Genomic DNA, 17,500 nt, shown 5'->3' with positions numbered 1-17,500 from the left:
AAAAAAATTAGATTGAAGATTAAACTTTCAAATCCAGTAAGAAATTAAATATAGAGATTGAATATTTAAAAATTGACATACACATTCTTTTTAGGAATATCATTTTTTCTATTTTTTTAACAAAACTCTCTTTTTCTTTGTGCCTTGTATTGCTCTCTTTTCGGTTTCTTTGTGCCTTTTTCTATCTTCTTATCTTTGGGTGTCATGACTAATTATAAAATGAGACAATGAAAGAAACATTAGTGTGAACCACAACACATATAGATTCTAATGAGAAGATAATGGATATCACCGTCCTTGGCAGATGTGCAACCATTAATTTGCATTAAACGAAGTGACACATACAATACTCCACCATTAATTTTTTGAATATGTAAACGTCATACCCAAGCAACAATGCTCATATAAGAAAGTGTTGTTACTAGGTCATCTTCAATAATGCTCACTTAATCTTGTGACGTTGAATATATGTTAATTAACAACACTTGCTTAAATGTGTGTTCTTAAACATAACTCATTCAAGTCATTGCTAACATCACTCATGTTCAACAGTGCGCATGCACACCTGCGTTGTTGAAGTTATATTCACCTATCCAAATGGACAACACTTGCTTGAATGAGCGTTGTTGATGTTCTTCTACTTCGTTTTTAATAGTGTTGTTTTAGGAAGTGCAGTTGAATGACCATGGTTTATTGTGATATCTGGCGTAGTGATAATCTTATTTCTTTGGGGACTATAACCATATGAAAGGAAAGATTGTCAAGCGATGTGAATATTTACTCTTAAATAAAAGGATAATTATTTTAAATTAGTACTAATTGTGTATTAACTAGAGCCTATTTAGAGAAGGGAAATATTTCCATTGATGTGAGAGATGTAATGACTTAGAATGAATGTTGTGATCTTCCTTGAGCATTAAGCATACATTAATTTTTGCTCTAGGAGGCATTAATTAATTATTAACCCATTTTAAATTCCATTTTACAATCATAATCACAATATTATGGTTTCTTGAGTTTCCATAACGACACTAGAACTGTCCACAATAACTGTACTATCCCGCAATTTTAAAAAGACCAATCACACACATATATTGTGATTCATAATGTGATGAAAGAGAAGGAAAATGATCCTCTTCAACAATGAAGAGAGACAAGTGATAACTTTTGTACTCATAAATAGATATATAAATGTCATCCTACTTTTTCTTATGGATAAAAGTGAAATCATATTACCTTTTTTCTCTTGTTTTGGGTGTAGTTGTATTCCATTATCGGAGAGTATCCTAATTCGAGAGGGAAATATACTACAAATACTCTCAGGTCCAATCAAACAATTTCCAAGTTCATACAATAGAAAAGCATCAACACCAGCATACTACACCTACTCTGGAGTGAGGCACACACGACCCGACCTACTTCAACTCACCCTCTTTGGTTTCTCAATCTCCAAACCAAGAAAACGCAACGACATTGTTTTATCCCAACGTTCTTCAACCCGTTCTCATTGAACTCCCCAGCAGCGAATTCCCTCACATCAATAAATCCATTCAGATGCAAACCGTAATCTTCTTAAAGCTTGATTATACCATCCACGATCTCAATGCCGACGAACGTGACATAAGGGTTGACGATAAAGTTGAGCATGATATGAAAGGCGCGTGGAGGATTTGGAAGATTATGAATCGTTCATTAGCGTAGAATTGGATGGTGGCATTAGGTTTGAGAGTGGTGGTGGTGGTGTTAGGGTTCCATTCGACATCGAATCCTATGATTATCGAGTGGAAGAGGGAGGGGATGGCGAGGGTATCCACGATTCAAGAATCGAGTTTGAAAGAGGAATTGGTTATGATGGTGCGGATTGTGTGAAAATGGAAGATGACGTCACATTCTCTTATTCTGATGGTGGTGGTGAGATTTTGAGGGATGGGAGGGTTGAGGGGATTATCGTAGTGGGGATTGGGAAGGTTGATGTTGTTTGCGATGGTGATCATCATGGTGGCAATGGAGAGAGTGTAATTTTGTTTTGATGGGTGAAAATGAGGGATGAGGATTTTCTGTCCCATATCTTGTCCCATCCAATGATATTTTTCCATGTCATTTAAAAATTCACCTCATATTTAACACCTCTAAACACCATTAATTTCTTCTTGTTATCCTTTTTTCTTTCTTGCCTTCCCCAATAGGACACATCCTTCTTTGTGTTTCAACGAGTTCTACTATTTCATCTTTTCACATAAGAGTGCTATGCACGTGAAAGAGATAGAAGAATGGTTGGGTCCTCTTATTGTGGATGATACAGTTACCATTGTTGCAGAGAAGATTGGAGGACATGTATTGGTGTTAAATAATATGTTGCATGAAGCTTTTTCTTTTCAGAAACAACTTTTCATTCTAGTCAAACAATTTTATGTTATCTCTTCTCATTAGTTATCCATTTTTGTTATTCATATTTTAAATCTTCCTGATCTGAATGGAGTTAGTAGCTGCATATTAGATGTTTGATGAAATGTAGAAAAGACTTTAACAGCCAGAAACATGTTCATATCATATGGAACTTAATGCTAAGAGACACCAAAAAGTCAATTCCAAATATGCTGAACAAGATTAACAGCTAGCAACTAATTTTTCCCTTATTGGAGGGTTTTCTTAATGAAAAGTAAAAAACTGTTTGGCTCTTTGTGCATTATTTTTTTACATGTGTATGCATGTTGGGAAGTCTTGAATGATCATAATTTCCTTAATATTAACTGTCTGTTGGGATGATATACTAATAATTTAAAGTATGGCTCTCTAATTTAAAGTTGGACCTAAGGATTGTTTATCAAAATGCTACTCTTCAAGCAGCATCTTCACAATGCTTCTTTAGGACCCATCTCACGGACCCAAAGACGACAATAGATGATAAATACAAAGATTCTTCACAAGGCGTGAATGAAGTGTTAATGGTTGATTTTACTGGCATAGCACTCTTATGTGAAAGAGATGAAATAGTTGGTATAACTCGTTGGCACATAGAGAAGGCTCTGTTTTGTTGGGGAAGGTAAGAAAGAAGAAAGGATAACAAGAAGAAATTAACAGTATTTAGAGGTGTTAAGTATGAGGTGGATTTTTAAATGACATGGCAAAATATCATTGGATGGGACAGGATATGAGATAGGAATATGGGACAGAAGATCCTCATCCGTAAATGAGTGAACTTCGGGGTGAAATTTTTGAAGTTGTGTAACTGAATTGGAATTTGAATGTTTTAATTATTGCTCTAGCAAAAAGTTGAGCTGTTACTTTTGCAACTAACTCAAATTCAAATGCCTTAACTTTTGTGTATTATTTTAGGTGCATATGTGTTGTCCCACAAATTGTATTATTGTATTGCCATCAATTGTAATTGGTCAGAAAAATAGTTAATTATTGATTTAAGTTAAATATATTTCAACAAATCATAGACCAATAATACATAAAGTGATATAACTTGTGAGACAACAAATACGTTCTCATTGTATTGCTTTGATATGTATTTCTTATCTTATTTAATGAGTTGATTGAGTAAAAAAAACTTTTATATTGTTTATATTCGCATACCCATGAAATGTAATAGCATCAACTAAATGAGTTTAAATTCATAGGAAAATGATATATATAGTTGGAATCTTCAAAATGACATATTTTGCTTTTTTTTATATAATCTGAGACCCAATAACCATGAAATTAACGAAAAAACAGACAAAACCAACAAAGGAATCTCTTTCAAAGCAACAAAATCACATTCAAGAACTCAAGAAGAGAGAGTTGATGATTGTGAACACCCAATTTTGTCTGGCTGAAAAAGAAATATAATTTTTTTAAAAATGAAATTTTGACAAAACAACATTTTTATGATAAAAAAATAGAATCTTTGGCGATTGGCTTTCATCAAAATTCGACCAGCAAATAAATAAATCAAGATTGCGATATGAAAATATACAAATCAAATAATAATTTTTTTATCAATATGATTGTATTGCACAAATCATCTTCATTAGAAAATTTAATCTTTAGAGATTTGATTTCATAGAAAATTGGTCAACAAATAAATCAAGGTTGTAATTCAATCAAATAAATTAAAGATCACGACCAGAAAATATGACAATCAACTTAGATTAGGAAATTTCATATCAATCTGATTGTGTTGCACAAATCATTTTGATTATAAAATTTAACCTTTAGAGATTTAGTTTCATAGAAAATTAAATCTATAGAGATTAGGAATCAAGTAAATTAAAGTTGTAATTTGAGAATAAGCAAATCAAATCAGATCAAGCAAATTTGATATCAATTTGATTATCTTGCATTTTTTAAACACAAATTTGATTCTTTCCTTAACTTTCTATGAAGGATTAATTGGAAGTTCTCTCCCATTTATACATGTGCAATTTTGTATTGCTATAAATAGGCATGTGAGCATATGGGATATGGGTACATCATCTATTCTACAAAAATGACCAAAAATCTCTCTCCCTCTCTCTCAAAACTCTCTCGAAAACCTCTGGAAAAAAAGCAAAAAATACTTTGATGATTGTATCCTCTAAAAAATCATTTGGTGATTGTACCCTGTCAATCCAAAAATAGCAAAGAAACACACATAACAATCACTAATACCCTGAAATCATCCCAAACACACAACAAATCTCAACTAACCCAAAAATTATCCCAAAACAATGTAGCAAAATAGCTTATTGTAACACCCTGACTGAGTGGAATTAAAATAAGTATACAAGTGAAGAAATGATATATTGTGGAAGAAAAACCATTTTTAAAATTGAAATAAATCATTTTGCAATTATATTTCATATAATAACAGGTGAAATTTCCTTGATATGTGCTTCAAAACAATGTGAAATTTCACAACTTGTAAATGATAGAATTTAATATACTGACTCAGGTATTACATCTTACAACAGAGCGACGCACTACCTAGACATAAGAATTGTCTTTCCTTTCCTTCGGACGATGTCACGATCATTCTCCAGGAAGTCACGTACTCCCTAAAATGTAAGGAGAGTAAGTACTTCCACATATGGTATATAAACGACACATAAAATATCAAATTCAGATACAGTTTATCATATAATCAATATCACATGGATGTAATCAAATGTGGAATGTTAATATCATGAGGTATGAATATCTATTATGTCTATATTGACACAACTATTAGTCTCTTAATGAGTGCATGGAGAAATGATTTCTATAAGGCCCCTTGACTCAACAATAACAGTAATGGTACTGACACTGGTCGAGTTCGACCAGTCCTATGTTGTTCTTAGAAAGCGAACAGTATGAATATTGTGTCGTGCCCACCATTGGTAACACATTGGAAAAATATCATGCACTCTGTAGCGTCGGAAACCATCCGGACAGCAAGGGTAGGCGCCATATCATCTTGAACACGATACCTTCAAGGGGGTGTCAGAGGTTACCGCAGTTACTGCGAGGAGTTCCGTCGATGCAAGGGAACTATCCTATTCCTTACAGATCAATCCTCATCCGCAGTGTCCCCTCAAACAAGTCACACGGACAAGGTACCCCTTTGGGTTCTTGACATAACATTAGCAGTGTCGTATCTTCCAGTAGACTATGCTACTAATAGTAGACATAGTAACAATTCCTTTAAGATGAACGAATGGAAAATTTTCGGGGTAAGGACGAGAACTTTATAAAAAATTGGATTTTGACTAGAAGAATCACTTTATGTAAGTCAAGATAATTGATACTAATTTGACACTTTGAAAGAAACTAATCTTAGACATATAGTTTCTTATATCACATTTTTAGCTTAGAAAACCAAACCTTTGTTTAAAACCGCATGCTATTATGCTTTTCCAAAACAATGTTTCGCCAGTTTTCTTGTAAAACACTATCTACATTTTCAAAAGACTTTAGCTCGCGAAAGCTCAGTAAAATAGTTTCATTTCCCTTCGTTTCATTCTTCTCAAAACACAGTCTTTTCAAAATTGATTTCATCTGGGATAATCGTATGCCAAGCCCGTCAGAATGCACAATGACAATTTTATCATGATGCAACAGTTAATTCAACAATCTCAAAAATCAATCCAATGAAGAAATACTCATTCAACATCAATATAATTTTCTCAATTAGACATATCAACTAAGATTCCATTATCATGATTGAATAGTCATATCAAGTATATATCAATTTCACATTACTTGGAATTAACAAAACAACTGTGAAGAAGATATTGCTCCTAACCTTGACATGATTTTGATGAAAACACTAACATCACATAAAAGAAGAAAAGGAAAAATACTTATGAAGACAAAGCTTCAAGAATCTAAGTGTTTAGGTAATTCTATCCTTATAATCTACAAATTTAATTAGCAGTACTTCTTAAACGTATTTTAAAAGAAAATTGATAAACACAAGTATAAATGAAATTTGTTTTCAAAATACTGTATAACAGGTTACTAGATCTAAGTAACAGGTTAGTGTGACTAAGTAACAAGTTGGTAGAACTAAGTAACAGGTTACATGAGTGAGAAACAAGTTATCCAACAAAAATTTATCGGGGTAATCGATTACACCTTTTGCGTAACCGGTTACTAAACACGGTAAACAATTACTCTGTTGGAAAGAACAATTGGGTAATTTATTACAACCCGTGAGTAATCGATTACAGCCTATGAAAATCAATTACTCAGTTGGGCAGAACGTTTGGATAATCGGTTACATCAATTACGGAGAGTTGTTGCACCAGTTTTCATATTCAAACCACACAAATTTCAACCCAAACGAAATGTTTTCATTCGAATCAATTCCTACCTTTTCGTAGAGGTCTTATGGCTGATTGAAAATTCTATAAAAAGTCATTGAAACTCATAATTCACAACATCTAACTCATATACACAATCTAAACTTTTTTGAAATACTTGTTCAACACTTCTTTCAAATTGTTCTTAACTTTCAGAATATATTTTCTGAAGTTGCCTTAAGTTTTGTTTCAAAGTCATTTAAACCTTTTGAGCATTATTACTAAAGTATACAAAGATTTATTGGATTGCAAGAGTTTATAGTTTCAAATTTTGTAAAGGCAATCCTTGCCATAGTTAACTTTTCTTCATTCAAAATATTGAATTACTTTCCTTCACAAGGGTGTGTATAGAGTCACTTGGAAAGGGTGTTTTCCAAATAGTGGTATAGGTATTAGAGAGTGAGTAAGGTACAAGGCAATCTCGGGGTGAGAAATTGTCATTGATATTCTTAATATCTAGTGAAGAATTCTCTTGTGCTATAAGAGTACTGGATGTAGCCTTTGGTGGACAAGAAGGTGAAATGCTGCAAGAATGCTGGATGTAACCTTCGGTGGACAAGAAGGTGAACCAGTATAAAATTTCTGCATAACTTTTCCGCAGCTACTAACTCTGTAAATTGAAGAATAATCTGTCATAAATCTAAGACAACTAATTCACCCCCTCTTAGTTGCCATCTCAGTCTTACAACAATCTCAAACATACCAATCATTTCAACTCCTAAGATAAAAAAATAATCATGTTAATCCAAAAAAGATCAGAGATTCAATATAAAATCATATATCAAATAAACTCTATTCAATCTTAAATTAGATATTTACGAGTTAAAGGGCCTCAATACCCATTTACTCGTGGCTACAGAAATAGTATTCGACTATCTCTGCCTTAGGCCTAGCTTAGATATGCACGACTATCAAGGAATCATTTCTAAGCTCATGCATGAAAGTAGTTCTCTCCATACCTATACCACTACCGATCATATTAACTCCTTGCCGCAGCTTGCCTGAGTGTCGAGTTCTTGATTACGTAAAAAATGATTAACTTCAATATTTCGATTTTATTATAAATTATTAAGAAGTTGTCCTAATAGGCTATAGACATGTGAATATATCCAAATGTTTTATTTGGATACCATTAAAGTCTTGACCAGACACGATAAGAATCTCGTAGACAGTTTTAGCTCAAAGGTTTAGAGTTTGCCCGGGAGCCCTCAGTTCGCTCTAGAATAAGTACTAGAATTCGGTAAATTTAAACATACATGAATATGACTCAAGTGATACTATCATTTGACATATTTCATATTAATCCAAGGAGACTAAGAATATCTAAGTCTTCCTAAAGTCGTTGGTTTCAATTTAGGGTTTTCAGCAAGGTAAATGACCTCCTGTTGTCGTAAGTCATATAGAAATGTGTCATAACCCCCCAACATGGTACTAGAACCACCCCTACAGAACCTAGGCCCTGGCATATGGGACTTAAGGTCATCCCTAATCCATTTGAGATATTACCAAAGAGTACTAAGACCTAAAGGTCGAAACTAGTGACATTAACGATGTTCGGGCTTCCCAATCGCCATATAACGCATGGGTAAGCTTTCAAACTCTTAGAATTTCATGATTAAAACCTAATCACTCCTAGAACATAATGACACCAAGAATTAAGTGCATGCATTTGGTTGATTTTTCTCCTAAAGGTTCACACACAACCTACAACACATAAATCATTCTTTTAGACCAACACCTTAATTCTTTAACATGATGAAGTGTGGGTAGGGTTTTTGGAACCCTTAACCACAAATTTCCAACCATCAACAACCTTTAAACAGATATGCCACAACATGCAATCACCAAGTAACAACATCCATGTTATTCCCAATGAACCTAAAGACATAATACTCCATAACATAGTTACTTTGGATGGACTCCATAACATAGTGGATTTATATAGGAGAAGTGGAGTGTGAGGTGGGTGAGTAAGGGTTAATCATCCCCTAATGGTAACACATGTGGTAACACATGTCACTCATCCATGCTAACCATGCATGCCTCCCCTTAATCCTTGATTTAGTGTGTGATTTGCTTTTTGTGTTTTGCATGGATGCATTTTTTGAATTCTAAGACAACTTAAGACAATTCCAAACATTGTCTATATGAGTATAGATAATTTTCCATACTTCATAGATTGATAGCTTGGGCTCTAAGAAACAAGACTAGATAAAACATATGTAATTAGGCCAATCCAGATACTGCTGATTTGAGATGGTTTAAATCCCTGGATAGAAATATTAATCAATAAAATCAATTCACAATTGGATTCTTTGGTTCTAATAGAATAGGTTTAGGCTTAATATTCACTCAAAAAACTATGATAATAAAAAAGTTATGGACTTTCTAAGGAATGAGAATTTTTGCTAATACTTGAACACGAGTTTGCACTCTAAATGACTTGAGTAAGATTAGATGATTGCAAATGTGATTGTAGTATTGTAAAAATATTAACTTATACTCTTAGAAAACTTTCTAAGAGGTTTGATTATACTCAAGGTGAAATAGAGATGAATACAAGCACTCGTAGGCAAGGCTGGCAACACGATCATTGACAATTTTCACGAAATTGTCTGAGTTGTTACTCTAGATTTTTAATTGGGATAATTACTTTATAGTTCACTAAAATTTATTACTAATAACATAATCTAGTCTTACACAAGCCACAGGGTCCCTCAGACCACGTACTTATTTTTCTATTCTAATCTCATGATGTAACTCTAATTTATGTTATAAACTAAATCATGAACTTTTCCTAATGAAATTCCATGATGCACAACTCATTTCCTAACTCCTCTCACTATCAATCTAATATATATATATATATATATATATAAGCAGAGAGCTGAAATTTGGAATGTGACACTTGCAATACCCCATTTCCCATATGATGTGTTCAACAGTCTTCTATCACTGATCTGTCTGTGAATTAGAACAACACTACGCAATTTCCTTGCTGGTTGGTGACTATTTGCAATCAAGTAAGCTATTTCCAGCCCAACAACATAACATTCCATAGTTTCAACACTCCACTAAATCTAGTTAGTTCCCCTACTGTTCTCTATAGTTTTGGTTTATTGTAGGCAACTCTTATAATAAGCAGTGATAAAAAATAATGAGAATCTCACTATAATTAAAGTTATTGTTAATGAAAATTATATTTTTTTAGAAAATACTCTCATATGACAATATTGTTATAAATGTTTATAAAAAATAATATTTTTTAGGGATTAATCAAAGATGGAGGGATGGTCGCCACTAATGACTTCTTTCCTCAAATCATCTTCGAACGATCGCGTTACGACACTTCTTTTCATTCAATTAATTCCTAAAATAAAAAAAATTAATTAAATTAATAGTCATTAATAATAAATCTTTTTCACTAATAAATAAATATCAAAATCAATATTTTTTACCTAAAAAAACTAAAAGTTTCCTAACCACATCTAGATAGAGGGATGGTCGCCCTGAGGGCTTCTTTCCCTCAAGTCATCCTTCAGACAGTCGTGTTGTGTCGCTTCTTTCCCTAATTAAAACACACAATTAACAATTATTTTTCAACCAAATAACTATGTAGTCTTGATTCCCTAATAGAGATACGTATGAGCAAGGTTTTATCTTGTTAGACACAATAAAAAATAAATAAACTTTTATTTCTTAATAATTAATTAAATAACCAAATAATTTTAAAAGTATAATATATGCCATATAATTTAGTGAGGGGTAATACTTAAAGCGGGTTGAGAGGATGCTAATATCTTCCCTACTCCGTAATTAACTCACGAACCTATATATCAAAAATTCAAAGCCCAATGTCATTGGGTTAAAATGTTTTTCTATATTTTTAGAATAAAATTTAGTGGTGACTCTAAGAAAATCGCGTAGCCAAAAATCAGGACGCGACAACTGGCGAAATATTTTTAAGAGAGTCAAACCCATAATCACTAATTGCATGGCTTACTATACTTTTTAAATTTTTTGGTTATTTAAATTTATTGCAAAAAAAACAAATATTAATTGTTTATTGCTATTAAATAACTATATATTGTTTTTTATAACTTATGATATGTTGTGGTTTGAGAGTATGTTTCCCAAAAAGTATAGGACACAAGTTTTGGCACACACATATATCTTATACCTGAGTATTGGAGATATATTTTTTGGATAGTAGATAAGCTAGCCTTGTTGGTCATGGCCTTAGTCATTTCTGGTGTTGGTGATATGAATCACTCGTATTATTACCAAGTATTCTGAGTTAGTCGCTCGAGATGTTCTCTTGTTTGCTTCTAATCTCATAATATTCGAGTTTCTTTTCTTTTGGGAGAGTTGCAATATGGGCACCTTATAGGGATTTTAGAGCTTGTTAAGGCATCAACTATACCCTAAAACTCTACTCTATGATATTTTTCCTGAGATATTCTACAATCCTTGTAGGTGTACCTATTATAAACGTGGGAAAACATATCATACCATACCATACCACATCATGCACAAGTTAAGACTCTTGTCCCCCAAAACAAAAAAAATCACACGTACTTTAAAGACCTAATGGTGTAAGATCTCATCTTGCAACATTAGACACTTTGTAATTATATAGTCACCTTTGAGGGGAACTCCTATTCCCCAAGAATACGATCATCACTAAAAAATAAAAAGGGGCAATCCATCTTTATCCTAAGTCAATCTGAACGATAAAAAAAATCATATTTAAAAAAAATACATTTTAAATTATAACGATGGCTAAATTATCTCAAAATACCCCCCAAGGAAAGAGACACACATGCATCCTTTAATTCATGCATGCATGTCTTTAAAAAATACATTCTTCTACTTACTTATTTATCCATCCATTTATTATTTAAAAAACACATCATTCATGCATTCTCTTACTTATTTATATATTAATTCATTCACTCATGCATAAAAATATATATAATTCATGCATTCATTCATGTAAGAAACACATATAACTCAAACCTTTATTTTCTAATTGATTCATTTCATTACTCATTAATGAATTCAAAATATAAAAAAATACATCATTTAAATACTCATTGACTTATACATTCATATATTCAATAAAAAAAAGTACATTAGTCATACATTCATTCCAGCATTAAAAAAATGCATCCATTCATTTAGTTATCTATTCACTCGCACATTCAAAAAATAAAAATCCACTCATTCATTCAATTATGCATCCATTCAAAAAGAAAAATAATCATTCATTGACTTATGCATTTAAAAAGAAAAATAATCATTCACTGACATGCATTCATTCATGTATTAAAAAATTATTATATATTCATTCACTCATTTATACATGCATTTAACGAATATACATATCATTTATAGATACACTCACTTATTTATTTATTCATACATTCATAAAAAAAAGTCATTTAAATAATACATTTCAGGCATTACTATATCATGCATTCTAATCCATCCTATCATTTCATTGTTGATATCCTCATTGTTTGTCATAAAAAGAAGAAGAAAAAACATTTCATATATCTTCTTATATATCATAACATTCATGACTCATGCATTCAAAGTCATACACATCATAAATTGCATTTTCTAGTTGTCTCATGCATTAAAGACAAAAGAAAATTACACGCATTCATATATCTCATACATCATAAAAATATTTGCATTCTCACCTCATTCATATATCCTAACATATGCATAGTCACACACTTCCTTGCATTTTCTAGAAGTCTCATGCATTCAAGAGAAAAGAAAATTACACGCATTTCTACATCTCATGCATCATAAAAAGATTTGTATCCTCACCCCATTCATACATCCCAACATATGCATAGTCATACACTTTCTTGCGTTTTCTAGCAGTCTCATGCATTCAAGAGAAAAGAAAATTATAGGCATTCCTACATCTCATGCACCATAACAAGATTTGCATCCTCACCCCATTCATACATCCCAACATATGCATAGTCATACACTTCCTTTCAATGTGATTGAGCTAAAAGATTTTTCTACATTTTTTACCATAAAATGTAGTGGCGATTATAAGAAAGTCGCGCGGCTGAAAATTGGGGTACTAAAGATAAACAAGTGTGAAAGATAGAACTTCTCTTCCAAAATTTTGTTTTTGGTTAGCCTTTGTTGTAGATCAATTGAAGTGACTAGGAGCTTTTAAATAATTTGTATTTATCAATTAATTGATCTTTTGATTTTAACAAACACTTCCAAGTCAATTACCTAGCTCATCAACAACAAGGTTTCAGATCTTAACTTTTCAATCTTTTGCTAGCTTTTCATTTTTAGCTAGTTATGCCAAAAAACCAACCAAATATGTTTTTAGTTCTTAAGAAAATGATATAAAGCTCTGACCTTCAAAAGCACACATGTTCCTTTTTTGGTTAAGCTTGTTTTATATAAATCCGAGGACCCAAAAACAATGAAATTAACCAACTATAGCTACAACATATTATAGCAGCATCCTTATTCTTACAAAAATGGTGTCAAAACACATATATAGGGAGAAAAACAAATGTGCGTTGTAGATCTTCCCTTGCAAAATCACATATAGGAATGCATATAGGAACGCATACGAGGCTGGGTTATAGACTGTCCTCCGTCAACATATATGGTTGTTCCTGTCATATAGCGCGAACCATCGCTGATTAGATAGATGACCGTGGAAGCCAGATCATTCTTAACATCGAGCCATCTTTCTAGTGGCGCTGCTTCCTTGACCAACTTCTGTGCCCTTTCCTTTCCAACGAATGATGGGAATTCATCATCCAGGTGCAAGCCACGAGCAATAGCGTTCACTCTAATCTTGTACTTGCCTATCTCCATAGCTGAAACCTGACGAAAACAACAGTATTTGACAAAAAATCAACGTTAACAGAGGATAACCTCTAATAGAGAACCAACCTTTCAAACATTTCCAAAGGTGAAAAGCAACTAGAGTCTTTATTGAATTGTGATTTTGCATACTTATAGTTAATTTAGCAATAAGATATGCTAGAATATCACATAAAGACATGGCCTATGTATGAGATCTTGAATTTCCAAGCCAATCTTCATAAAAAGATGAGAGGTTATAAATGCAATCTTTGTAACAAGCCAATCTTGTAAATGCAACAAAATCTACAAGCCAATCTTCATAACAATAATTTCCAACAAATGACAACATCTTAATCATATTATTTGTCGAACCAAAAGATGCGAGTTGTTATTCCCTTACCCTAACTAACTGCTGGACTCCTGCCAAGCATGATCCGTATGCAGCAGCTCCAGAATAAATCCCTCTTTCACAACCAATGATTGATGATAAGAATACAATAGAGCCTCCTGTCTTGAAATCTCGCATCTTTTGGCCAACGGCCTTTAACAAAAACAACGGAGCCAAAAAATTTATGTTTGCTGTTTTTTTTAACTCGCTCTCAGCTAATTCTAGATGATCTTGCATCTTTCCTGTTTCAAAGTATTTGAATCACAATTCAGGTCATATATTCTACACATAAATTGGTCAAAAAACTATAAGGATCCAATTCAACATAAGAAATTCTGAATGGAGTTTATATTGCCTTGGCTCTCCAACTAGGTAGATAGCCAGAATATTAGTTTGAGGGGAGCCAAACCAAACAAAACATAAATAACATGAAAAATATTTAATTTGCAGGGTGCAGACCAAAGGCGGTCTAATATGCAAAACTCACACCTAGAGAGATCTGGATACATAGGAAGGTAGATATACATAACCTTACTCCAGCATGTATAATGTATGTATTTAGGATTTGAATCCATGACATCTAGGTCATAAGGAACAAATTTACCATTTCATCGATGCTCGTCCTCCATGAGGAGGAGTGAACCAAAAATAAAAAAGTGCAGTGGGACATACCAAAGTAAACCTAAAGGAGTGCATATGGGGACTTGGATTCTCTGATGCAGGTCATTTTGGTTATTAGAAAGATCAATCTCATATAAAATTAGTCAATCTTATGAGTTTGAATTAAGTACAATTGATTTTATGATTGGTCAAAGTGTAAAATTGGCCATCTGAGTATAAATACAATCAAGCAGCAAAGGATTCATTTCCGTACATATGGAAAATGACAATAAGCTATTATGGTGTGGTTCTAGAATGTTTAAGTATCATATTAACCTCATCCTGGAATCCATCCTTCCGAGACGAGACTGAATTCTCATACCTTGCAATTGAATCCTATCAAACTTGACGAAATATTATGAGATTAAAAAAAATCAGTGCACCAGTCTCCCGCCTAACTGTGCCCGAGAAAAAACAACAAAACTGGGTTTACCTTCATTAGTGAAGCAGTTTACAAAAGCATCCAATTTGCCTAAAATCTGGCATGCTTTATCAACAGAGTCATGAAAAACAGATTCCTTTTGATCCTCCATGTCCAAACCAACAACTTCAACTACTACAGGATCAAAACCTGCAGCGCCCTGAAAGGTACCCTTTATTTTAAGGGCAAGACTACGAAGGGTAGCCTCATTTCCCATCAAAACCAACCTTAATCAATGAATAAAATCAATAATCAAGAAACAAATCAAAGATACAAAGAGAGGGGAGAGAAAGAGAGAAAATTTTCACCTGCATCCTTGTTTGGCTAAATGGAAAGCAATGCCTTGTGAAACATCATCTCCATTGGAAGTAAGCAACACTCTCTTGCTTGAATTCTCCATTTGTAATGATCTCAGACACATTTGAAGCCACTTTTATGGTAGAAAACATGGTAAAATGGTGTCTTAGTAACGATGACAATGAAAACCGAACTCATGGATAATCCTCCGAACTCAATCCAAATTTAACAAACCACAATGTGACTCTACTCGAGTTATACCCGAGTTTTAAGTTCAGGTTTGATATAATTGATATTGGAACCCATCCCAAACCAAATTAAAATGATTAAAATTACAAAATTAGACATAATTATTTATATAAAATATATATATATAAATTTGATATTATATAAATATATATAGAAACTATATATATATAAATATATTTTTTGGATGAGTTCTAGTGGGATTTGGGTTACTAGAACTCCGACGTGTTCGAGTTATCCAAAACTCGACGGGTTGGAGAATGATAACATTGTTTTTCATCTTGTATAATTTGAGTTTAGGTTTTGGATTTCGGTTTTAGAGTTGAGAAAACACAAACTCAAACTAAATCTGCCTTGTTGTCATTCCTATGGAGTATGAATACATAATTTTCCCCACTAAAGAATAGAGATAAATGGAGAGAAAATAAATAAAGTGAAAAGAGAAAATCATAATCACTATTAAATTTTGATATTTGTGAAGGAGATATTTTTTTGTGAGGATAAGAATTGTTAGTTTTTTTAAAGGCAAGATACTTTGCAATTACATTAGGAAATTAATGACCAATATAAAAATCAAATCTTATGTAATTGACTTTAATGTGTCTCACGTACAAATAAGAGTGCAAGACACACCGAAAAACACGATAGAAAACATATTAAAAAAAATCCTAAAATTAATTCCTGTTTCTTGTGCCAGACACCAACATTTTCCCTCACCATTAGCTTAACATTAGCCAATTTATGATCGTCCTACAGCCTCAGGATCGATATGTGCAACCTCTAAATTAACATGCATTTATTTATGAGTCGCGCCATTTATGAATTTATGTCTATTGTTCAATCTGCATTTGTTATTTTATAATAATAATAAAATAAACTATAATAATTAAATTTAAATAAATAAATAAAATAATAAATTGAATAATAATATAGATGTAAAATAATTAATATGTTTTATTTTTAAAAAATTAAATATAGTATTTTTATGTTATCATAGTAGTTTTGTTAACAAAAAAATAGTTTTAATAAAAACCATTAATTCAGGAATAAAATTTGATATTTATCATATCTTGCAAGTATTTAATGCAGTCATAAAAAATATATCATTCATCTATTATCTATTTATACATTCTGTCAAAAAAAGAAAATATATTATATAAATATTGTATTTCACGCATTTCTCTTCTATCTATGTAAAGTCAATTTATACTGTATATAAAGTCAAAACTTGAAATAACTACAACCATGATTCTATTTATCTATTTTTCCCATAATATTTTTTATTTTTAAAGTAAAATCATACAATCCAAGAAAAATTATAACATGAAGTACATCCAATAAAAAAACATTCTTATTCTCTAAATAAAAACTTATAACATGAAGCACATACAATAAAAAACATTCTAATTCTCTAAAATAAAAAATACAAATTTAATACTTAATATCATAAAGTAAGAATATGGGTTAACAAACACAAAGTGTCTGTCAATACGCTAGTTATAATAAAATCAAAAACAAATTATTTTATAAGTCTTCAAATATTTCAACCATAATATTTGATAAATACTCTCATACATTTCAAATCATATGCACCATAAATTATATTTTTAAATAGTTTCATACATTAAAAATAGTGTAATATCTATGTAATGATATTGTAAAGATTTATAAAAATTTTGTGCATCATCAACTATTCATTTGCATTACTTTTATCTAAGATCTAATGATTAATAAAAATAAATTGTGGGTAATACAATGACAGTATAAAAAATCTTACACTGTCAGTACATGCATCTTTTTCTCTTAAAAAAATCA

General features: G+C 31.9%; 1 protein-coding gene across 1 annotated transcript; it reads right to left on the bottom strand.

Moving 5' to 3' along the window:
* On the bottom strand, nucleotides 13,233-15,605 carry LOC109356077 (3-oxoacyl-[acyl-carrier-protein] reductase FabG-like). The gene is made up of 4 exons (XM_019599413.1): nucleotides 15,451-15,605; nucleotides 15,155-15,369; nucleotides 14,074-14,303; nucleotides 13,233-13,691 (listed from the first exon to the last, which is right to left on the bottom strand). Exons 1-4 carry the CDS (start codon nucleotides 15,561-15,563, stop codon nucleotides 13,401-13,403), a joined length of 849 nt encoding a protein of 282 aa, XP_019454958.1. The 5' UTR covers nucleotides 15,564-15,605; the 3' UTR covers nucleotides 13,233-13,400.

Source organism: Lupinus angustifolius, chromosome LG09 (assembly GCF_001865875.1).
Source record: "Lupinus angustifolius cultivar Tanjil chromosome LG09, LupAngTanjil_v1.0, whole genome shotgun sequence".
Taxonomy (NCBI): Eukaryota; Viridiplantae; Streptophyta; class Magnoliopsida; order Fabales; family Fabaceae; genus Lupinus; species Lupinus angustifolius.
Note: the sequence above shows the minus strand (reverse complement) of the source record. Positions and strands in the feature narration are given on the sequence as shown.